General features: G+C 28.3%; 1 protein-coding gene across 1 annotated transcript; it reads left to right on the forward strand.

The window, feature by feature from the left end:
- The first annotated feature begins 17,681 nt into the window (after positions 1–17,681).
- On the forward strand, positions 17,682–21,526 carry LOC124839660 (ABC transporter G family member 21-like). The gene is made up of 5 exons (XM_047315558.2): positions 17,682–18,003; positions 18,497–19,301; positions 20,023–20,190; positions 20,261–20,439; positions 20,634–21,526. The coding sequence occupies exons 1-5, from the start codon at positions 17,794–17,796 to the stop codon at positions 21,282–21,284; spliced, it is 2,013 nt and encodes a 670-aa protein (XP_047171514.2). The 5' UTR covers positions 17,682–17,793; the 3' UTR covers positions 21,285–21,526.
- Positions 21,527–25,580: the final 4,054 nt, after the last annotated feature.

Below are 25,580 nucleotides of genomic sequence, written 5' to 3' on the forward strand. Positions count from 1 at the left end.
GATAGTTAAAAACACTTAATATTTTCCAAAAAAATTAAGGCTAAGGAAAAAATCCCAGAAGATCTCATGTTAACTAGATTGCTTCTGTCCATACACGTGCTTCTTTAGATACGTTAGTGCTTTATCTCATTCAACCCACAACATTGTTGATTACGAATGAAATCAAGAATTGAAAATTGAAAATCTAAATATATATTATGAACCCTAATATATACAATCAAGCGTTGTAGTTGGCAACATTGTAGGTGCATTGAAGAACACGTCATATGCAGTTTTGACTTAGGATCTTGGTGCGTAGGGGCCAACCCTCCAATTTTACCATTATTATAAATACAACAAGTCAAGCATAATAACTATATAGTGTAATTTATTAAGCTAGTCATCTATAGTTGAAACCATTTCGTGAAAAGCTTGTGAATTCGTACTACAATGTTTGTGGGGTGATATCAAAAGATGGACGGTTCTTTTAAATACAATTCGTGCAATGCACTTCCACGTGTCAAATACACAAAGGATTAACCAGCTCAATCTTGTAATTATCAAAGAAAATTGATTGATTGATTTTGACCAGCATGTGCGATTGGAATATACGTGCTGAGAATTGAACCATTTTTTCTTATGTATTGATCATCATTCCTAGCGATAATGAATTTCTCCTCATGCAACTACCACCAACTACGTGTCGAAACTCACTCATATTACCAAGTTTAACCACTAATTATGATATCGATTTTCAATATATTAAACATTTGGAAAAACCTTTTGCAAGTATAAAATTTTCCTTTCATGTATCAACATTTTGTTTTTCATTACTAAGGATTTTCTACTCCTTTAAATACACGACCAATCTAACTTAACAAAAGAATTTGAATGTTATAATAATTTGAGACTACTCAAAATTTGAACCATAATACTACCACAAAATAGAAAACAAACTCAATTGTACTCCTTCATATATTATGTTTATTAGAAATTATATGTTTAGCATAAATTTAACCAAAACGGTTGGAAAAGAAATTTTCGAACACAGACCTAGATTTCGATGAATAGATGAATCTACAAATTTATTAAAAGGACTATATTTAATGTATAATATTTTTTGCTAAAATATTTGTTATATATATATATATATATATATATATATATATATATATATATATATATATATATATAAGATATTTTCAAATATATACGAACTATTTAATTAACACGAATAGTCTACATAGCATATGATCATAAAAGTTATAGTTAAAAATAATACAAAAAAAGTTATTTAATTCATACGAATGTAAAGTTGACAAGTTGGTAAGAACAGGTTTGTAGTACCCTTTACTAGGGTTTCTTATGAGCCAGGACTCATGCGTAAAAGGAGGGGACAATTTGTTGTTAACTTTTATGTGTCTTTTGGCTATTGGTTATGTCACTACTTTCCTTTTCATTTATCACCATACTTCCATCTATCTCTTGTTTTTCTCCTTCAGCAATATTACTTGATTCTTGAATGAAAAATAAATATAAAATCTTCCAACAAGTACATGCTAATATATCTAAGTCCTTGGATAGTATTGCCCATTGCCTATTATGTGATAGAATGTAAAAGTCTTTTTTTTTATGATGATGATGGCTAACTTTTGTTTTACAATAATAGTTTTGGACTATATTTTTTTTATTGTATTTATAATTGTTATAAAAGAGAAAACCTTCCTCGATGAGTTTTTTTCGTGTGGATCAAGCCCCCAAATTTTAGCGTTATTCTAGTTTGCTATAAAGTGTTTTGAATTTCTCTATTTTTTTTAAATTTTAACTTTGACTTTCGAATTTCTTCCAAAAAACAAGTAAAATTGGGATGATTAACATGAATATTACACAAATAAGATAAGTGTCAAATTAACATTAGAATCAACTTGTCTTAGACATTTATCAAATGTGAAGAGGTTGATGGAGTTGATGGATAAAGGAGATGAAGGTGGGAACATTAGGAAGAAGGCGAAGGAAATGTAGGAAAAATCTTGGAGAGTTGTGTTAGAAGGAGAAGTTAGGGTTTAGGGATTGAAGATAGAAAGAACGATGAAATTGAAAAGTTATTGAATCTACTTTCTATATCGGTTATATCTAAAATCGGTATAAAACATTTTCAATTTATTATAAAAATGTCAACACAATCACTTTCTATACCTATTAATTAGAATTGATATAAAAAGTTTTCTTATTTATTACAAAAATGTCAATGCAATCACTTTCTCAAGCCTCACTTTTCTTGAGTTCTTATTAAAAGTTGTCTTCTACCTATTCTTCTTCCTTTACCCTTCAAGATTGACCCAACTTCTTGAAGGAAACTTCATTGAATCCACAATATCCAAGCATTGTCATCTCTTCATCAATTGCTTCCGCTATATCATCTCTTCACCATGAAGCTTCATCAATTTGAAGGAGCTTTCTCATTATAAAACAACTATATGAAACAAGTGAGTGTTAATAAAATAAAAAAAGAATACAAGATTCTAATATTCAATTAGTAAAGAATCTATCATTTAAGAAAATATCTAATATTATATTAACTCTTTTTTAGAGTCAACTAGTTTTGTCATGTAAGAAACTTCATTCTCTACTTGTAAAATTAGTTAAATGTTCTCTATTAAATTTAAAAAAAAAAGTTATGCTTTTAATGAAATCACGAGAGTACTATGATGTTCTTAACTCAAGTCCTCAAATTTAAATATAAAAAATTAGTCTTGAAATTCAAATCATACGCGTAATAATTTTTTTAAAAATAAAATATGAAAAAGAAAAACATCCTTTTGTTATCATACTTTCAAAGAGTTGTAAGGGAATTATCGACTTTTCAAATATCATTCTAATTCTTCTTTACAACTCAATCTTTAAAAACTTCTTCTGTCCTTTCACATGTTCTTTTTGGTTTAAAAAGTCAAAATGCTTTACCAAAACTTTTTCAACACTTACTTAAATTTTTCTCTATACCACTAACAATATAAGAGTTATTATGAATGAATTGACTTCCAAAACATCACGTTAATTAGGGTTTTCTTTTGTAAATAAAACCCTGACCTAATAATCTCTTTATCATATATTACCAATAAAGTTGAAGATCATGAAAGTGAACTTCATTTTTATCATCTAATATTTAACTACAAATTATTCCTAGTTTCATATCGTAGGTAATTTCATTAAAAATACCAAGAATAAGTAAATATACATTTAATTAACACGTGAAAAGCTACGCATAACTATGAGATCTGTTGAAATAAGTTAAACTAATATATAAAAAGGTCACCAATCATTTTCAAAAATATAAGTATGATATGTTGTAATTCTCAAATTTTCTCTTAGATTCTTCAGTAAGAAAGTACAAAAGGAAGAAAATTTCTTCGTATTACTTGGGCACCTCCTCCTATTAATCTAGAAATTATTTTAGCTGATAAAAGAATACTATATTTCCTGTAATTTTAATTGATCATTATATAGCTTCCCGTATTTTATTAAATAAAAATATTACAAAAATAATTTCTTCTAAATTTATATATTTTTTCAATTCTTTCCTAAGATTAGTTAGACACTATTTTCATGTTTTTCAAATATCTTTGTTAGTTTTAGTGTTTTTAATCTCTGAAATTATCATATTTATTACCGGTCTTGTATATTGAGAAATAATGAATGGTACGAATAACTTTATCTGGCTTATTTAATTAACTTTCATTAATCCATGATATAGATGAAAAAAAAGGATATCTTTAACTTTACCTTTTAGATTTCTATTATTCTTTATCCAAATTCAAAGAAAAAACACAAAGATACACTTAGAGACGCCAAAAAAGAAAGGGATTCCAACATAATTAATCGCACAAGCACAACAAAAAGAGGAGAAGAATCGCGTAATCAGTGTGAACTGTGAAATGTTTAATGAGTTCAATTTTCAAATAAACATTTTGAATTTTAATGAAAAAGTATAGAAGAGAAATAATAAAATCTTTAAAATGAACATATCTAAGATGATTGCTAAATTAAGTAATGTCCATTCATCTATGACCAATTAATAAAGGGAGTGGTGGAATTTGAAAATAACACATAGGTTTGCTTAATTGAATTTCATTTGTCTAACAATGAGACGATAAAGGCTTTTGATTTCTATAGGTAATATTGAAAAATATGAAAATCTAGTTATTTAATATATTTTTATTAATATATATATATATATATATATATATATATATATATATATATATATATATATATATATATATATATTGCATCATCCAAATACTAAAAAAATTATAATACAAACATTTAAAGCTTAATTAAAAAAACATTTAAGAAACCTTTCACATTTAAATGATTTATTTTTCGTAAATTTATAAGTCTTACATCATATAAATTTAAGAGTATACACAAACATTATCCACTTCAACATTAAGGTTATAAAACATATAGTTAATGCCATATTAATGCTTAAAACATTTTTTTTTTGTTTTTTAAGATTCCATAACTGGATGTGATGGTTAAATATATTATGCTCACTCGTTATGAAACCCTATGTATAGTTAGATTTCATAAGATTATTTTATCTCACCTAAACATACTTTTAAAAAGCTTAATTTTAGACAACTTTTGTAACCAATTGAGATTATCTTGATTTTTTTAACCTAATGAAAGTTTCTTAAAGCCCCCTTTAATGAATCTGACGTGCATATTTTTTGGAGATGTTTCCAAAATTTGTTGCTCCGTGCTTCACAATTACGTGCACGTCAAGACTCGCATTTTAAAACATTTATGATAAATACGATAGTAATAATATTTTTCAAACATAATTATCAAAACAAACTTCTTTAAACTCTTTGAGGATACATGAGTTGACTTTATTCTTCAAGTCCAACAAAGTTAATTTTTTACTACATTAGTCAATTTGATCCATGATTTATGGACGAGCCTTACAATTCCTAAATAAATAATCATTTTATTGCTCAGCCTAACAAATAGGTTGAAAAAGTCCTAATCTCTCAAATCTCCTCTTAAAAAATAGTTAGAATAGAATTAAAATGAGTTTGACCCATTACAAAATTTTAATCAACTTCTAAATATATTTCATAAAAGTGTTATATGTATAACCTACTCCTTAAATTATTAAATTATTACTTATCAAAAATTGATTGTGATATACTTATCTAATTAAAAATTATTTTTTTTTAAATGTATGCGGTTAATTAAAGTAATATTTTCCGAATTATAATATGGTTACATATTTTATATATAAATATAAAGAAAGAAGCAAACATTTGTTAATTATTCCTACCAAGAAAGAGAAATCCCACGTCGTTATTTTTTTTTTCTACAACATCTTTATGAGGTAGACTTAAACATGAAAGTTCTTTAATGTTTTACAGCCTAAACGGACAGAAAGAAAAGAAAAAGGAACTTAATGATATTTAGCAAGCACTCAGAAAACAGAAAATACATATAGTTATAAAACGCAACTTTCTTTTTTAAAGCATGTTATCTATAACATCAGCCATAACGTCATTGTCAACTCTTGAAATTTTATAATTTTAAGCAAAGAATTTTCATCACCATCATTAAAGCTTCTGATTTCTCTCACTCTCTCTTTCTTACATGTGTGCCTCATTTTGATACCTTTCAGTATAAATATAGAACTGCTAAAGGTGATTAGGAGCATGAGAATCAGATGAAGTTCGCACGCACAAATAATATGCAATTTGGAAAATAGAAGAAAGATTTGAAACGAAACTATTTGTCACATTATGAGCCAACGTGTCAAAGTTGGCGTCATTAAAATTCTTTTCTTTGGTGGAAATTGTAAAGTGTGGCACAACATAACAATGCTCATACAATGGCACATAGCCACTCCTTCTTAGTTACTATATAAAGGAATGGACCAACGAAGTGAACCCTACTACAAAAAAGATGATAAAGCAAGGGATATAATTTCGTTATTCTTTAAACTATGTAAAAGGTAAAATTATTGTGATTATGGAATATCATATCGGGTGGGATGGTTCTGAATAAATTGAGTTTTGACTCTCGGACTTCCACGATACGTAATATTCACCATGCTAAAAATTTATGTGTTAGTTTTTCTTCCAACAAAGATGGTTTATAAGCAGAGTCTTGTGTTAACATACTATACGGTTTTTTTAAAAAAAAAAAGAAAAGTAAGAAGCTTATAGAGAAACAAAGTAGATACTCTACTATAAAGAGAGATTTGATGTATGTTATTTTTAATGTTTAACGTAGTCAAAACACGAATATCATAGCAGGAGACTTTAATTGACGTCAGAAGAAAAAAGGACATTCGTTGATATTGGAAAATTGGCATTTTAGACCTTAATTGAAGTATGAAATTAACATTTTCAAACGTCAATGACATCAGAAATTGGCACTTTCAGACATTAATTGACGGTAAAAATTGCACTTCCAAACTTCTTTCTTTGTTTTTTTAATTAATATATGATTCATTTTTATAGTTTTACCCAACTTGAAAAAGCAAAAAACTAACAAATGTAGTCCAGTTTTGACATTTCATATATCGAGAACTCATTTTTAAATTTGTATGAACTAATCAAAACTATATCACAAGTAAAAACTTAAAAAACCATGGGAATGTGCCTAACTCGAATTTGTATGCACCATCACCCATAGAATGAAGAAAGAATTATCATTTTGTCAATCCTTACTATATGTGTTAGTATGGTGTTACAATAGTAGTATAGTAGTGGTGAATGATGTTATAGTGAGTAGTGTATACTGACTATTTACATGTGATTTTTGGGTTTAATAGCTATACATAATTATTATTTTTTGTTGAGACCATAAAGGTGAGGTTGACACGGAAGTAAGGAGTGGATGGAGAATATGTTCTCGATTTATGAGTGTTTATGGTGGCATTGAGGTGTTTAATGATTTTCTTGAGAGGTTGGACCAACTCTAGATAATGGTGGCTAAAGGAGACCACATTGAATGCTCTAACCTTGACTTGAGACAAGATATAGTTGCACAAATATTTTGACAACATAACATTGTAACTCTAAAAGTGGGTTTATAAGGGGGAAGACATCTCTATTTATAGATGAAGAGAGCTCCAAAGTAGACCAAAACTCCAAAATGTTATTGCACCAAAACCCTAAAAATCTTATCTTGGTGAATGAGAGCTTGACATGTGACACTCTAACTTTTAGAAAAAGTCTCCACTCCTAGAGTGTCAGGTGGAAAGACACTTTAACAAAAGTTTCCCACAGAACAATGACACATGGTCACTACTTTTGTAAGAAAACTCTCCACTAAGCTTCCCATGTGAAAAGCCACTTTAGCAAGTTCTCCACTAGGAAAATGATACATGGGTACTACCTTTGTAAGGAAACTCTCCACCAAGAGCTTGCACTGTAGAAACCCACTTTAGCAAAATTTTTCAACTGAAAAAATGACACATGACCACTATCTTTGTAAGAAAACTCTCCACTAAGAGTTTTCCATATGGCCACCATGTCTCACGTGGGACACCCTCCACTAAGCTAGGGTTACAAAATTAATCACCGAAGATTAGCTTAAATTAGGTGCAAATTGTCCTATAAGTTAAGTAAAATTGTTCAAAAATCGTACACTACTCAACCCTTAAATACAAGACTTACATACTTTTAATCTACTAAAGGTGCTCCATGATCACCTAAGAGAAAAAACTTTGTTTGACCTTACATAAATAATTTTAACTTTTCTTAAATGTGTTTGAACTATGACTAAAAGATATGTCACTGCCAAACCATGCCAAAATTTTCACTTGAATTGAACTAAAAGGGCTCTCTATAAAGGATCCATGTTGCTATTGTTGATCGGAAGAAATATAGGATGAAATTAATCCATTCACGTACCATATTGTGAATCCATTTTCTTGTATAAAAAAGAAAAGAAGAAAGAAGATTATTAAATGTAAACATAAAAAAAATGTATTAAATTATTATATAAGGTAAAAGAAAAACAAAGAAAGAAGACGAAAATATAATATATATATATATATATATATATATATATATATATATATAATATACATATATATAAAATAACCACATAGAACAATGAAATGTTATTATATTATTATATATGTGAATATTTTACGTGCAAAGTAGTGTAAGTCATGGGCTGGACATTTTAAGAGGTCTTAAAACAGGGTTGGAACATCTTTTAATAACTGAAAAATAATAATAGTTCATATATATAATAAGATTGAATTAACAATAATTCATTTCACTAGTTGGAGAAAAGCAAGGATATACTTTATGTTAAGTGGAGTGCATCATACTTCATTTAATATTTTAATGCTTTTTAAAGACAACTCTTTTGTATTTTGACACGTGACGTCAATATATAATCAGCTGAATATTTGTTGAAAAGTTTTAGAATATTATATCATACTTCAAATCAGCTTTAAACCTCTCTTTAATATGCAACTGTATGATGGAATATAGCAAATACGGAGAATATATCCCCCTTTTTTTAAACATATTTTATTCCTCCCACTCATCCAAGTTTTTTTTCTTTTCTTTCTTCGATTAAACACCATTTTTATAACCTAAATTAGACCCATCTCTTCTAAGTAAATTTCCAAATTTATATAAACAAAATAAATGAAAGAAAATTATGCATACATGATTTCCTGTTTGTATGATTTTGACGTTGGTGTTAATTAAGAATAAGATTAAATTATAATATATAAATAAATGTAAATTCTATTTTAACAATTGCTTTTACCATACTTCATTTTTTTTAAGTTCATTTCCCAAAAAATGCGACTGAAAGATTTGACGATGGAGAAAAAATGGCGTTTCAATATCTTCCTCTGGTTAGAAGGATCTACACTTTGGAGGAAAAGAAAGTGATATAGGTTCTACCTAAATACAGTTTTTATCTTATTTTGAATAAAACAAAGAGAATTACGTCAGTATATAGATAAAAATATTATATATATATATATATATATATATATATATATATATATATATATATATATATATATATATATATATATATATATATATATATATTCTTTTGTTTTCTTTCTTATTATATAACCAAATAAATTACATTTCGAATAATATTTTCTTTTATTTTTCTTTACTTTTTCCTTCATAAACTAAAAATACCAAAATATAGAAGATAAGATCTAGCTTAGCGTACTCAATTGAATAGTGTGCATTCTATGATCAATAATTGTAAATAAATAAATAACAAATACAGATAAATAAGGGCGTATGATAAATTGGTTTGCAGTAATTTTAACGTAACTAATAAATTTGAACTCTAATTTAACTATACATTTATGTTACAAATATTCATAAAATAGTTTTGTCGAAAGAAAAATAGTTCAAACAAGAATGTATTTAATAGATGGTGTGATACAAGTGATTTGCTAATATAATATATTAGGTTAAAATTCTTTCCAATCATTTGTCTTTTAAAATATCGAAGTTGATCTTTTACATCTTAAATATATTAGGTTAATATTGCTTCCCTTTCAAAACCAAGATTTTTTATATTTAAATTATTTAACTCCTCTTTTAACTTATTTAAGACATGAAATTTTCTTATTAAATTGAGCAGTTAATATTTGAATAAAACCCTAGAAAATTCCAAATAAAAGATTTAGGGCATAGAGGTGGCTACTATATATAAAGAAAATAAAAATGAGAAAGAATGTGAATGTTATAGTTGAAATTGGAAGGAAAAGGTATAGCAAAGAATACAGGCTCATGAAAGTGACTCCATGGTGCAACAATGGCTTTTTATGGGAAAGAGGACACCATTTGAAGCACTAGGTTTGTGGTGAATAGGCACATGACACATATAAAGCTCTTTGGGGAACCCTACTTTTTCTGTCAACCAGACACCACTAAAGGAGAGAGTACCCTCTCAAAAGAAACTAAAGTTAGGCAGTTCAAATAGTTTTTATCATGCTACCTTTCTTTACCATTTTCTAAACTAAATTTAATCTAAAACATTAGGTGAATATATATATATATATATATATATATATTTATATGATTTGTTCATGATAAAGTAAATTTGCTTTTTCAAATTTGGATACACTGAATGTTGACAGTTTTCGTTAAACAGTCAATTTTGTTATCAAATAGTTTAACTCATCTTTATAAAATTGATTTTTAAAGCATGTTTACATCCATTTATATACTGTAAATTTATTTTATCTCTAATTGATATGGGATCTCCAACGTATCATTTTTTTCATGTCGAATTATATACATCTCAAACATGAGATTAGATATTAATTGATGATCTTGATAGTTGGTGGATACAATAGACCGAACAAATCTTCTGATAGCAATAGATACAATAGATCAAACAATAACAAATTTCGCTATAATAGATTTTAACTCATGATTTTAATATCATGTTAAGAAATAAACTTTAAATTTAACTCAATTTTATAAAATCGGCTTGTAAGGTGACATTGTGCACCTATTTATAAACTATAAACTTGTCTTATTTTTATTGAATGTGAAATCTCCAATAATTCAAAAATATTATCTTAGTATAAAATGAAATTTCAAGACACATATTGCTTGAAGTTTTTTTATCATATTTATTCACCCCAAAATTAAAAAATAGAATAATAGTTATATTTTTTTCCAGCAAGAATATATATATATATATATATATATATATATATATATTTTGTTGAGAATTCAAGTGTGAGTCTAAGTCTCACATTGGATAAAAATGAGAAAGTAAAGCAGTATATAAAGGTTAAAAACCAATTAACTTATTGCCTTGAGGTTTTGGATAAAAAGTGGTGGCAATCCCTTATCTGATTGGACTCAGATGTCATTGATATTTGTATGTTTCCAGTGAAACTATATCCAACCAGTAGTATCAGAATCTTTCATATTTGATAAACATGAGAATAGTATATATGTTAAATTTGACGCAATGTGTCCAAATTTAATTGAATTACACAGGAATAGATGTTTATAAATGAAAATAAAATAAAATATTCAACCTAAAAAAACACATTACTTAATTAAAAAAATAACTTATGTACTCTTATTAAAACTAAGGACTCGTCTACATTATATATGCATGAACGGAGTAATAATCAATTATATCATTTTCTTCTTCTTCTTCTGAAGGTCTATCAAATTACTTCTTGAAATTATAGCTATTAATCACTCGATTACGCCCGTAAATTTATAAAATAAATAAACGTAATACTTGTTTTAGATAATTATTTATTAATTTAAGTTATAAAATCAGCACCAGTCAAATTATTCTTATATATTGTAAAATCAATCAATTTAGTCACTAAAGGTTTCTTACTTATAAGTCGTTTTGATTAATGTAAAAAAATTCATAGATTAAATTTATCAATAAATTTTAAAGAACAAAATGATTGATAACCATAAAAAATTATAGACTAAAGTAACCATTTCTTTAGAAAACAAATGTGCGTTGAAAAAAAAAAGAAGGGTGCAAATGTAGCTGAAATAAATTATATTAATTAGTTTAACATGGTTTTTGTGAATTAGACGTGTAAACTTATGAATTTGAGTATTCACTAACTTTAAGTATGCTTCTCATACTAATAAATGTGATTTTAAATATTAATTCCATACAATATAAAATAAACACTAATTTAGTAACGTACTCACTCCAAAAAGAAAATGGATTGAGGTAAAAAAAAGAATGGGACTCATATTTTAATGCTTTCGTTTGACCTCAGAAGGAATACTTTTTGGTCTAATTTTAAATGAAATTAGAAAACATTTCATAAAGAAATTTTTTAATAAGTATAAATCTTGATAATGATAATTTGAAAATTTAAGAAATTTATATATTATTAACTTATAATATTATAGGATAAAAAAATTAACTTGACACCACTTGTTGATCTTGAAATGATTTTTCTCTCAAATAATAAGACATGTTGAGTTCAAATTCATTCAAATTATATTTAGACCATTTTTATCATAACAACTTTAAAAAAAATGAAAACAAATTATACTAATTTTTATAAGTTAAAATTAATTCACATGTAGATTAAAATAAATTTTTAGAAATTTATATATATTTTAACATAATATTTTTAAAATATAATTTTTCTTTCAATTTTATTTTGTAAAAATTCTTATTGAAAATTTGGTTAAAATATAAATTCTAATGCTGCAACTATGACAGAAAGTAGAAAATCAAAAAGTCTATGGCATCTTATGACCCAAAGATGCAAAAATCTTAGCTACTTTACCAACTTTTATTAACCAACACTTTTCCATTATTTTTACTGTTCCAAAAATTGATTTGGTCAAAGAAATAATTTATGCTTTCATCCTTTAAGTACTATTGGATATGATGAAATCCAAGTTGGGTCCCTTATGCCTTGTTTGGTTTTACACCTTCGCTCGCTTATTTAGGTTAAATTTAAAACATCTACAAATCACTTCTTTGCATAAAAAGAAGACTGGAATCTTACAAACACTCCCCTACACGTTGCCAATGCTTAATGCCACACTAATGTGTTTTTTTTAAATGAAAATGCCAAGCACTAAGTTATTTGGTATGAATGAATATGTTTTTCCTTCACTAATCCAAAAATGTATGTAGATAGGCTAAAATACTATTTATATGTGACAAAAAATCTTCACTTATGTCAATTATATCTTTTGAGTTATTTAAGGCAAAGACATAATACCGTTTATTAGATATTTAGTGTCAGATAACTTGCAGTCAATAAAACAACTATTAAATGTTTCATGAATGATCACTTAGTCGAACATGAAGTACCTGATATTGGAAACTACGTTTTCTACACCTGAGATCACATCAACTTTGATAACAACATCGTTCATTAAACTAGAATACCACATATTAATCTCTTATCATGTTCATCGAGGACATTCTCTTGTTGATAACTTACCTAAAAACTATTTTAGTTTTTCACTGATAAGTTGGTCATTGAACCTTTGAGCTAATCGACCCATAAATGTGAGAATCTTCTAATAAGTACTAACTTTAGCGTTAAAGGATCTTGTGCAAACACTCACTATAAAAATTCATGAAATTACTAAGAAAATTTTATCGACGAAAATAAATTCATTGATAAATTTGAATTATTAACAGATTTTGATATTTTAATTATTGAATGATTCTATTATCGACATAATAATTCGTATGTAAATTTGTCATGTTTCATTTAGCGAGATTTTTTTCTGGTAAATGTTGATATATTTAAAATATAAGTAAATATTGTATTTTTTTAATTACATATTAAGTTATATAAAATTTTACGTATATGTTACTATTTCTACAATACAACAATATATTTAGGATGATAAAACGAGTTTTTATTTCTGAGTTAGTCCCTCGACTTATTAAAATTTAATGAATCAGGTTGGTACTTTAACCTATTAGTATAGTATATATTTTAATCAACTATGTCTCGTCAAACTAGTGGGTCGAGGAGTTAAATCCAACTTGTCCATTAGCTTTTTTTCTCTAAATTAAAAATAAAAATTATTTAAAAGTGAATTTTTTTATAATAATATTATAATTTAATCATTAGCACTTATACATTCTAGTTATTAATTACAATAAACTAATTTAACATTAAAAAATAAATAATTATTTTCATTTATCTGAGTAAAAAATTAAATAATATTTATATGATAGTTGTTATATATATAAGTATAAAAGTATATTTTTTTAAAAAAAAGACGGACTACCTCTAACCGGTCGATCTAATTTTGGTTTAATACCCTATTTTGTCTCCAGTTTCGCTCGAAAATGTCAAATTAGTCCATCCTTTAAAAAATGCGTCAATTACGTCCTCACTTAATAAAATTTGCATCAATGAAATCCCTTCCGTTAAATCCGTACAAACGACGTTAATTATTTTTCTCTCTCATTAAGTAACGCCGTTTGTACGGATTTAACGGAAGGGATTTCATTGATGCAAATTTTATTAAGTGAGGACGTAATTGACGCATTTTTTAAAGGATGGACTAATTTGACATTTTTGAGCGAAACTGGGGACAAAATAGGGTATTAAGCCATCTAATTTTTAGTGAAATGGATTAAAATTTCCAATTAATGTTACTGTAATAAACCAATTTGTCCCATTATATTTATACGACAATAACAAATCGAGTTAAAATAAATTGAAAAAAAATTAGGTTGAAAAAAAATTACTTCTATGACAAAATGTTGTAAGATATGATATTTTATTAAACTTAACTGTGCACCATTTTTACGTAGGGACAATTATTCAATTATATTAATGTTCATATAAAAAATATACCCAGGATTTAGATGAACAAAAGTATATTAAAGTTTGCCAGAATTAAAATTACTTTTCAAAAGTAGATAAATCACTGTTTCTGTTGCCATTCCTTTTTAGTTTATTACGTAAGTTTTTCTTCTTCTTCCTCTTTGAAGCCTAAATAGTTGGGAAACGAAGAATCCTTTATAAACTGGTCACAATTATTTTATAAACATACTATTTTTGTGTAAGAAAAAAGTACAAACATCACATTTCTCGTAATTTATTTTCATAAAACGAATGTAAAAATATAACATTACATGCATAAATTTTATTAAAATTTTAGAATTTCAAATTTTAACTATTAAATATTCTAAACCCATTTTAATAACTTTTGCCTCTAATTTCAATATTAATGAGTGAAACATGATATGATATCTGATAGTGAAGTTGTCATTTTTGTCTTTTGAATATAATTAATTTATTTACTAAAACTAATTAATTAATCAATACTTTTATTTTTCAAGAAAAATAATCAACCTCAAGTCTTTGAAGAATCCACTCTGAGACTTTTCTTTCAACTCATAAATTCTGGGAATCATAAGTTTGATAATCATAACACTGATTAATTTATCTACATTACTATTATAATTTTAAAGTGTCACACATTATCCTGAAATCATATTTTTACCGATCAAAATTTATAAAAAAAAGAACACAACTAGATATTTTTATTGAAAATAATTAAATCAAATACATATCCTTAATATTTGTATTCTATAAAATAGAAATTAAAAACAGATTAAATGATCAGGAAAATTCCTAACTAAGATTTTAAATTTGATTTTGTAAAAAATTAAAACACCAATAAATAGAATTATTTTAATATTAAATGATTTTAATATCAATAATTTCATTATGAATGAATTTCATTATTTTAAAACGCACACTCTTTCTAGAAGTCACTTTTCTAGAGTTTTCTAACTTCTCTCTAAGGGTTCTCACTTGTTGTTTGTTTGTTTGAATATTCGAGACTGCTTGATTGATCCTCATGGCGAGATTTTCAAGTCTAACCTATCGATTTCTGCAAAAGAGTAAGTTGGTTTATGCTATATTCTTTGGTATATTTTCTCTTCCTTTGCATGTGCACCATCTGTGGTTGCATGTGTCATCTAAGCTTCCTATGGACTCTCTATTGATTAGTAGTTCTAAGGGCGTATCTTGATCATGATTTTGTTGTTTGTAGGTAGAGATAGTGTCCTTTGATATGTGGGAGCTGTTTGGGGGTTATATAGGGTCGTTTGGTTGTTTAATAGGTAAGGGAAGCTAACTACCACCTTTTATGTTGCTAATGTTTTGGTAAATTGTGTTGCATGCTTGATTTGGTTTGAGATTGAACAAATTGATATATGGAGTTGTTGAATGTGAGCTTGCTGAATCTACTACTAGATAGCCTGATTGCATGAACTTGGAGTGAATATGTGATGTCTAATATTGAAAGGACCTTACAATGATTGCTTGTTGAATGTACATGTTTTTAGTTGCTTGAATTGCTGGGATTGATGTTATTATGAGTTGGGAATTTTAATTTGAATTGTAGGATGGTAGAATGATAAAGTTATAGTTGGGTTTTTGCCTGAAATTTGGGGTTTTGACGGGTCAAATTCTAAAGGAATTATTTTAGGAATGAACTTGATATTTGGAGACTATTGTTGGGTCATTTAGGATTTGGTTGAACTTTTATTTTGTAGAAAATTTAGGCTTTAGTATGTTCAAATCTGTTGTGAACTTTTGAGTTGTTGGTTTGATTTAATGGACCTTATTCCTGGCCAAATAAGAAAATTGGTATTTAAATTAAGTCATAAACATGTTTTTGAATCAATTCTAGTGTTAAGAATACCAATTTGGTCATTTGGATAGGTTTTAAGTGCATCTAGATTAGATTTAGAAGTTGTTATCTTCTTGTATAGCATTGAGTAGCCTTGTCTGGCATTGCTACCAAATATGAGAGCTACCGAGTTCTTAGGCACTAAATGACACTCCCTAACGCTGAGCGTTGCAAAACCAGAGAGCTCTCTAGCTTATGGGTGTTGAGTAGTGACGCTGAGTGCCACTACTTCACTACAAGTTTGAACCTTTTTGCTTTGTAATTTGCTACGCAAGCATGTCTTCTTGAACTATGGTGTTGGGCGCCAAAAGCTGGCGCTAGGCACGTCTTGTGGTTTGTTTCTATGCTTTTGTTCCTTTCTTTAATTAAAGTGAGTTAATTTGTATCATATGTATGTTTATCATTAAATTGGTGATGCTTTATAAAATGAAACTTGAATGTTAGTATGTATGGTAGTTATTCACATAGGATACGGTGGTTAGGATGATTATGAATGTGATATTAATGGTAAATATGATATATCTGTTTGATGTAGTTCCATGGATCCTCTTAAGAGATTCTATGGTAGTGTTTAGTAGTGTAATGTATTGATGTATGATGCTTCTGTAATGGAGGATAATTCTGACACTCTTAATAACTTCTAATATCAAGTCGAAAGGGATGATTATGTCATGAAGCGTAACAAGAGGTCCTTAGTCTGATGATCATGTATTGGACATAGATGTTTGACGAATTAACCTTGGTGTGTAGATAGTTTGATGTGAACGAGTTGTTTCACCACACACGGGGCAGGTCCCCCAAGATGTTCGACATCAATACATGTATTCAGATGGTCAAGTCCAGAGGGGTGAACTGTATGACTTAGGATTGCTTGTTTTATCTTTGTTATATGTCTAATTCTATAAACGTGATATATGATTATTTCTGATACATTAATTTATCCTTTTTATTTTCTGTTTGTTTGTTTGTGTGTTTTTTTTTATTTGTAATTATCACCTTAATTACGTGAGGAGATGAAAATATTCTAGTTGATTCGATGTAGGACGAGAGTAATGTTGAAGTTAGAATTAGATTGTTATATTTCCTACCCTATTAATTTTTTGTATGTATTTTGTGTGAGAAATGTGTCTTCTCATTTCTTTTATAGGTGATATTTTTTTAGTAGTTATATATTATTAAAATGGGATAAGATATTAAAAAAAAAAGTTAGAAAAAAAAAATTACTAAAAGTTTTATTTGTAATAAAGATTAATCATCAGTAGATTTAGTGTTCCTCCACACCAGTATAATCATAACAAAATAAAACAAGTTTCCAATCCTTAAATTTCTAAAAGAGAAAAAGTATTTACAAAAGTATAAAAATAGGAAACTTTTTATCTAACATTAACATTCCTTATAATGATTTTTTATATAGTTTTTTAAATAAATAGAAATAAGAACTCTCTTTTCTTCACCCTATATATTGTCTTCCTTCCTTCACTCCTCTGTGCCTTCCTCACTTTGTAACTCTGCACTTTCTCTCGTGTCTCTTCTTCTCCACCTTCACTTTCTTCACAAAACACATCAAAATCTCAAATTTTCCTCTTAAGTTTCAACCACACCATCAAATTAATCTCCGATGATGCCCCATCAGCAAGAAAACGCTGTTACACCTGACAATCCAGCAATCCCCAACCGCCCGGAGAACAGCTCCGTCCACGCCGAACCACCGTCGTCCGCCGCCAATCACATTCGCAACACCAATAATTCTCACCAACACCCACAACCAAATATTTCACCGCCCAGATTTTCTGTTCTTCGTCAATCCCTTCCCCCAGTTACCCTCAAAGTATTTATCGTTTTCTTTATTCATTATACCTTTCCTTCTCATCAATTATTTAGCACAAAGTTGAAAATAAAATCTAAAAATACCTTCTTTTCGGCTCAAGCTGCCAAAATGATGAAAATATTCCTTTAAAATAACTTACATAAGAAGACACAGGAACAATTTGTTTCTAAAAAATTAACTACTTTATTTTTCAAAATATGAGTAATAACAATATATTTAAGGAAAAATACGAATAGGTTGTATGTTTTCATCTTACACAAATAGTCATAGATGGTTATGGAAGATAAGTTTGTTGACTTTTAGAAGTAGTTAGCTGAATATTTTGTTGGTTGAGAGTGTAACTTCTTTTTTTACATTGTGAATGTACGAATGTTAAACCCTTGAAATGATTGAATTATAGCATGTAATTAATTAATAGCGTGTTTTGCTTAGTTGGTGAGTTAATTAACAGGGTGATTAAGTTTATCTAACGTTGTAATATTTCTGCATGTAGTTTGAGGATGTTACTTACAGCATAACTTTTGAAAGGGACAAGAATGGTTGCGTATCTTCTCCAAAACAAAAACACAAAAGGACAGTGTTGAATGGTGTCACTGGTATGGTGGGGCCAGGGGAGGTGATGGCAATGTTGGGTCCATCAGGTAGTGGCAAGACCACTTTACTCACTGCCCTCGCCGGCCGGCTCACCGGAAAACTATCCGGTGCCGTAACGTATAACAACCACCCTTTCTCAAGCTCCATGAGGCGCAACATAGGTTTTGTGTCCCAAGAAGATGTGTTGTATCCTCACCTCACCGTGATTGAGACTCTAACTTATGCTGCCATGTTGAAGCTTCCGAGAAGTTTGACAAGGGAAGAGAAAATGGACCAAGCTGAGATGATCATCCAGGAGCTAGGGTTGTCCCGGTGCCGAAACAACCTCGTTGGTGGTGGCGCAGCCGTTTTCCGGGGGATTTCCGGCGGGGAGCGAAAGCGGGTCAACATAGGACAAGAGATGTTGGTAAACCCGAGTTTGTTGTTGCTCGATGAGCCAACATCCGGGTTGGACTCCACCACCGCCCAACGCATCGTGGCAATGCTTCATAGTCTTGCTCGAAGCGGTCGAACGGTGGTGACCACCATTCACCAACCTTCGAGCAGGTTGTTTTGGATGTTTGACAAGGTGTTGTTGTTGTCGGACGGGTACCCGCTTTTCACCGGGCAAGCATGTCGGGCCATGAATTATTTTGAGTCCATCGGGTTTGTGCCCACTTTCAATTTCATCAACCCGGCTGATTTTCTGCTTGACCTTGCTAATGGTAAGTGATTTGACCCAAATGTTTGATGTTGATAAAACGACATGGGAGGAAGTTTAGAATTTTGTTTTGTGCATGTTGATTTCTGAATGGTACAATTGACCCACTACGTTATGCACACCATGATGATACTCACATGAAAGTATATAGTTTGCATTTTCACAATGAAGATTATATATTGACACTTTTTAAAAAATTACTATCATCTGACAATTTAATATATTAATATTTTAATTATATTGTTTTTTTATTTTAATATAAATCATTAATATATTTTTATATTTATATTTTATACTAAATAATTTTATTTAGTATTCTTCTTTATTTCTTTCTTTTCGATCATAAGTTACATATTATTTGCTTTAAGTTATTTTATTTTATTTTTCTAGTCTAAGTTTTTTTTTTCTTGTCTGTGTTTATTGTTTGTCTTTATCATTTAGGAAAACGATACATTTTATAAATTTATTCTATAGAACTCTTGGAGAGAGACTCGTGCTGAATGATCTAAATTTAGATTTTATTGAACTAACAGCGGATTTAGATGAATAATTAATTTAGCTCAATTGCATACAATTTAAACAAGATATTTATGATATTGGAAGCATCTTCAATCATGATTTTCGTTATAGTTTGTTCATGATGACAAAAAACAAGTCAACATGACATGTATTGAACCTAGAGACATTCAATGATTTTTTAATTCTTTAATTATTGTACTCTGTAGGTATAGTTGTTGATGTGAAAGAAGATGAACATTTAGATCATCATGAGGATCAAGCTTCAATCAAACAATTTCTAGTTTCATCGTATAAGAAGAATGCATATCCTCTTCTAAAACAAGAGATTCAACAAAATCAGAGAGAACTAGTATGTTTTGCTTCAAGAACATTAAGTAAGTGATGTTTGTTACATTATTTCTTTTACGAAAAATATGTATTAACCTTTAAATGGATGTTTGGTAGGTCCTGAGAACCAATGGACCACTAGCTGGTGGGAACAATCCATGGTTCTGCTCAAGAGAGGTTTGAAAGAGAGGAGACATGAATCTTACTCTCGCCTTAGAATTTTTCAAGTCTTGTCTGTCTCAATTCTCTCAGGACTTCTATGGTGGAATTCTAATCCCTCAGATATACAAGATCAGGTATCTTGTCTCTTGAACCTCTTTTCAATTATTCGTTTCTTTAATTTTTGTAAGAATTAAAAAATAAATTAATATTAAATTGGTTGACACAGTACTTGTAAAACTAATGTACAAATTAGTAACATAGTAATCAATAATTAAACTATATAACATGCATTGTAATACTCATAACAATGTTTATATCCTTGAAACAGGTAGGTTTGCTATTCTTCTATTCCATTTTCTGGGGTTTCTTCCCTCTCTTCAATGCCATCTTTGCTTTTCCACTTGATCGACCAATGTTGATAAAAGAAAGATCATCTGGAATGTACCATTTATCCTCCTATTATGTTGCTAGAACAGTCGGGGACTTGCCAATGGAGCTTGTGCTTCCTACTATCTTTGTGACAATATCTTATTGGATGGGAGGTTTAAAGCCTTCCTTAGTTACATTTGTGTTTACTCTCTTGATCATGCTTTTCAATGTGTTAGTATCTCAAGGAATAGGCCTTGCACTTGGGGCCATTCTAATGGATGCCAAACAAGCCACAACCTTAGCCTCAGTGACTATGTTAGTGTTTCTCTTAGCTGGGGGTTACTACATTCAACAAATTCCATTCTTTATATCTTGGTTGAAGTACATCTCTTTTAGTCACTACTGCTATAAGCTTCTTGCAGGAGTACAATACTCAGTAAACGAGGTTTATGAGTGTGAACCAGGGTTACATTGTAAGATTAGAGATTTTCCGGCCATAAAGTGTTTAGGACTTGGTAATTTGTCGAAAGATGTGCTTGTTTTGACTATAATGTTGATTGGATATAGAGTTGTGGCATATCTAGCTTTGAAGAAGGTGCTTCATCGTTGAATAGAGAGGCTTCACAGCAGATCAAGGATTCAGGGAAACAATATTGATTTACATGTTTGTTTTCATATTGTTGCCATTAGGTGAAGTGGTAATTCTATTCAAGCTTCAAGATATGCATTTAGATTCTTAAATGATGCAATTAGAATTTAGTAAACTCTCTAATTTTTAATGTAGTTTTCAATGTAATTTAAATTGTAACAAATTTAAATATTTATTATTAGTTCATATAAATGAATTAATTTATATAATTATAGCCCATATTTATCATCATTTTTAATAACACATGTTTAAATCCTTATGATAATTTGATATATAAATGAAATAGAGCAATTTAAATTTTGTATAGATAAACATTTTTTCATGTAAATTTGTTGTTACTTTGAATCAACCATTTGTACATAAGAAAATTCAGTGATGTTCAGAGCACATAAAATAAATAAATAAAAATTAGGTTTTCATATTATATATGAAACCAATAATCTATTAGTTAAGGTATTAAATTTGTTTTTATGAAATCGAATATATAAAGTATTTTTTTTACTTATGAAATCGAATATATATTATATTATGTAAAGAGAATCCATTTGTGTCTTTATAAAATAATAATAATAACGTATGATATTATAAACATTTTTTTTAAATTAAATATAACCAATCTAAAATTTATATTATATTAGTTTTAAAAATAAAAAAATTGTATTTTTTATTTTTTATCTTTTAAAACTATTTTTTAGTGTATCATATCAGTCAAATCAGTTAATAATTTCATTTTAAAATTTCTTTACATTTATCTCCAAATTTTTTAAAAAAATAATACAAATATCATCTCAAAATCCATTGAAATTTATCCAAATTCATTCAATAACTTTGTCGAAATTTATTCTCTCAAAATGACACATTGGCATACAAAATAACTTTCTAATTTTGATCGAAACTAAATCCCCCAACTTCTGCTACACAACTTTTCTTTGTTTTGTTTTATTCCGAAGCTCTCTATAAAACTAGAACAAAAGCAAATCTTTCTTCATTGGAATTTTTTAGGCAAGAAAAAGGAACAATTTTATGTGATAGGAGAAAATGAAGGAGCTGAACAATTAGTACTTTAACTTTATATTGGGATAATTTTTAAATGGTGAATGAATCATGAATAATTACGTGGGTGCAGGAAGAAATAATAATACAAACATCAAAGAAGTTTAGCTTTCTGATCTTCATCGAAATGTTGTGCCCTCCATTTTGTGTGACATTGGCAGCCGTCGTGATGAACAATGGTGTGATGGAGAGAAGGAATTCCAAACTTTTTCTATCTCATAACATACAATCATAAAAACATAAGTTTTCTCCTATCCATAATAAATTAATGGATTAAATGATCTATTCATTTAAATTTTAGAATAATTATTTTTAAAATATTTATTTTTACTTTTATGTTTTAACAAAATATAATATATGAAAATTCAGACTTTCTAGTAAAGAATTGGGAATTTTACAAATTCATAATCAATTAACAAAAAAAAAATGTGAAAATGTGAGTTAACTCGTCTTTCTTCTAAATAAATTAAAAGTTTATCAAATTTTAAAATTATTTTCTTCTATTAGCTCTATATTTTTTAATATATAATAAATAATAAATTAAATAATTAAATTTTCGTTTTCATATTATTTTTATAATAAATATTTTTTTATTTGGAGTTAGTGAATTAACTTGTCCCACCATAGATTGAACCTAAATCTTGGATGGATCATGCCCAATCCGAAAAGTTAGAGGTGCAAAGAGTAAGAAGCCTAGACCTAAAAGCTTTAGGTTGCTACACTCTTAGTCCTTATGTACTCCTTTTCATTTGGGTTGTAATGTAAGGCCCATCTCATATACAATAATTTCTCTCTGTACCCGCTATTTTATTTGTTCATCTCCATGGACTATTATAAAAGAATAAAATATCAGTTTGTCAAATATACAAAGTTAATCTAATTTGATTTAATCTTAACCAAATGTCATACAACCCCTCCCATCTTTGTTTCTTTTCTAACGTCTTCTTTAAGGTTGCACTAGCTTTAGTGCCATGGTCACTCCTCCAATGCCACCATTGACATTCTAACTCCATCATTGCCTTTTCAATGTTGTTGTCATAATTTTTTTAAGAAACGTTGGAAGTCTCAAATCAGTTAGAGATAAATCAATTGACAATATATAGCTAGGTGTAAATATTGCATTACAAGCAGGTTTTTTAGAGTTGAGTTAGTTTTGAAATACATTTTTTAACATGGTATCCGAGTCGTGAGTTAGAGCCAAGAGTGTGTATGAAGTCTCACATTAACTAGAGAAAAGACTAATTCACAATATATAAGTGGGTGTAAAACCTTACCTTCTTAACATAAAGGTCTCTAACAATCCCATGAGTTACGACATAGTTTCACTTCCTTTATATGTTCTCGAAATTGAATTTCATTATATATTTCAATTTGGAATACACTTCTAAATCTATAATTTTATTTTGGATTTCACAAAATAAGCTTAGATATAATGAGAGCAAAAGTTCTTATATTCTCTTGTGTGAGTTTTCTTTATATAGTTTTCTTCGAGAGACGACTGTTACTTAGAAAGAGTTGATCTTTTTATAGTAGGTGATTTCTCGTACGAAGATATGGAGAAACATCATTGCTTTCACAGTGAGAGCTTGTATAACTATAGCTGGACATAAAGCTTTAGAAAATATCCTAAAAATATCTTTTTATTTGACATTGTTTTTTTGAACCACGTACTTTTAAATAAATAGTAGTATTATTAATATATGTGCATATAAAGAGAGAAAAAACAAAGGAGACAAAGTGTTTTATGTACATCCATTTAAATTCGTAAATTTTGATCAGACAAATGTGTAGTAGGCCAAAGTGTTGATATCTATAAAAAGCTACTCGACAGTTTTGTGCAAAGCCAAAGTTTGAGTATTGTCAAAGAATTTTTCAATCATCCAACATTTGCTACTAAGCTTTTTCATGCATAAAGTTATTTTATTATTTTAATAATTAATAGACGATCAATATGAAGAGGAAATGAACATTAATGAGGTTTCAGTCAAAAAGATTCTTGGACTATGTAGTGGCAACAAGTACAAAAGCAAGTAAAAAATCATGATACATAGTGCAATAAAAAAGCTTTTCTGTATTTGAGAAGATGGGTATGACCCCAACAACAAAAGAGGGTAAAACGTAATTGTTTCTTTTTCTTCCCTTTAAAATTTTACAATATGATTATTCTGAAATTACGATTTTTTTCCTATCACAGCTTTTCGTATTCCATTGGACTAACGTTCTCTTTTGTTGGTATTTTAATATTTTTTTCTCTTTTCTTAAAATAATGTGCTAGGCATAATTTTGATAATGCAATTTTTTCATGGATCAAGTTCCTACCTAATGATTATAGATGTTTTCGACATGGTTTCATCAAGTAATGATTAAGAGAAGTTTGTCCAAATGATTGTGTGACATAAGATACTATATAGGATGTTGTTGGTCCAAAAGTTTCGACCAATATAGTCGTAGTTTGTGTTATATATGAGATATGAACTACACTATACCCGTGTCTAAATATAATATGATCAATAAAAATAATAATAGAATTGTATAATGAGTAAAATATAAAAGTTGAAAGTTGATTGGTTTAGTGATATTCTTACGAGGACCAAAGTAAATTTACAAGACAAAGTCTTTCTTTTCTTTGTTCAATAGGTTCTCCCCATATCTTAACTTTTCTCTTCTTGCTTTATTTTCTGTGGGTAGAATGATAACCACGACTATGCAATTTCAAGTAGAGACAAAACTACTTATCATGGATTTTAAGAAAATTGTTAGTACCAATCAAAGAAATATTTTAAAAGTAGTATATACACTTGAGTTTAAGCAAATTATCACTATATTCACATTTATAAAAATGATTTTATCACTAATAGGGAGTGAAGACATTTTGTTACATATAAACATTTTATTATATTTGTGTTATTAAGAATAAGAGAATCAAAAGTGTAAAGAAAGAACACAAAACAAATCACAACAGAGGGAATTGAACAACATAACAAAAACTTTAAATAAAATGTCCTTGATTTTTAAGATATATAACGAATTATGCTGATTTTTTTTTTGTTTGAACTATTTTCATTTTTATTTTGCTTACTTTCAAACATGTTAAATATCATTAAACTTTAACATCTCTATTATATTTACATTTCAAAATATTAGAAGTATCACATCGACTAGAAATAAGGTCAATTTATAATATATAAGTGGGTGCAAATCTCA

Source organism: Vigna umbellata, chromosome 3, assembly GCF_029865625.1.
Source record: "Vigna umbellata cultivar VRB3 chromosome 3, Vumbellata_1.0, whole genome shotgun sequence".
In the NCBI taxonomy this organism is placed as follows: Eukaryota; Viridiplantae; Streptophyta; class Magnoliopsida; order Fabales; family Fabaceae; genus Vigna; species Vigna umbellata.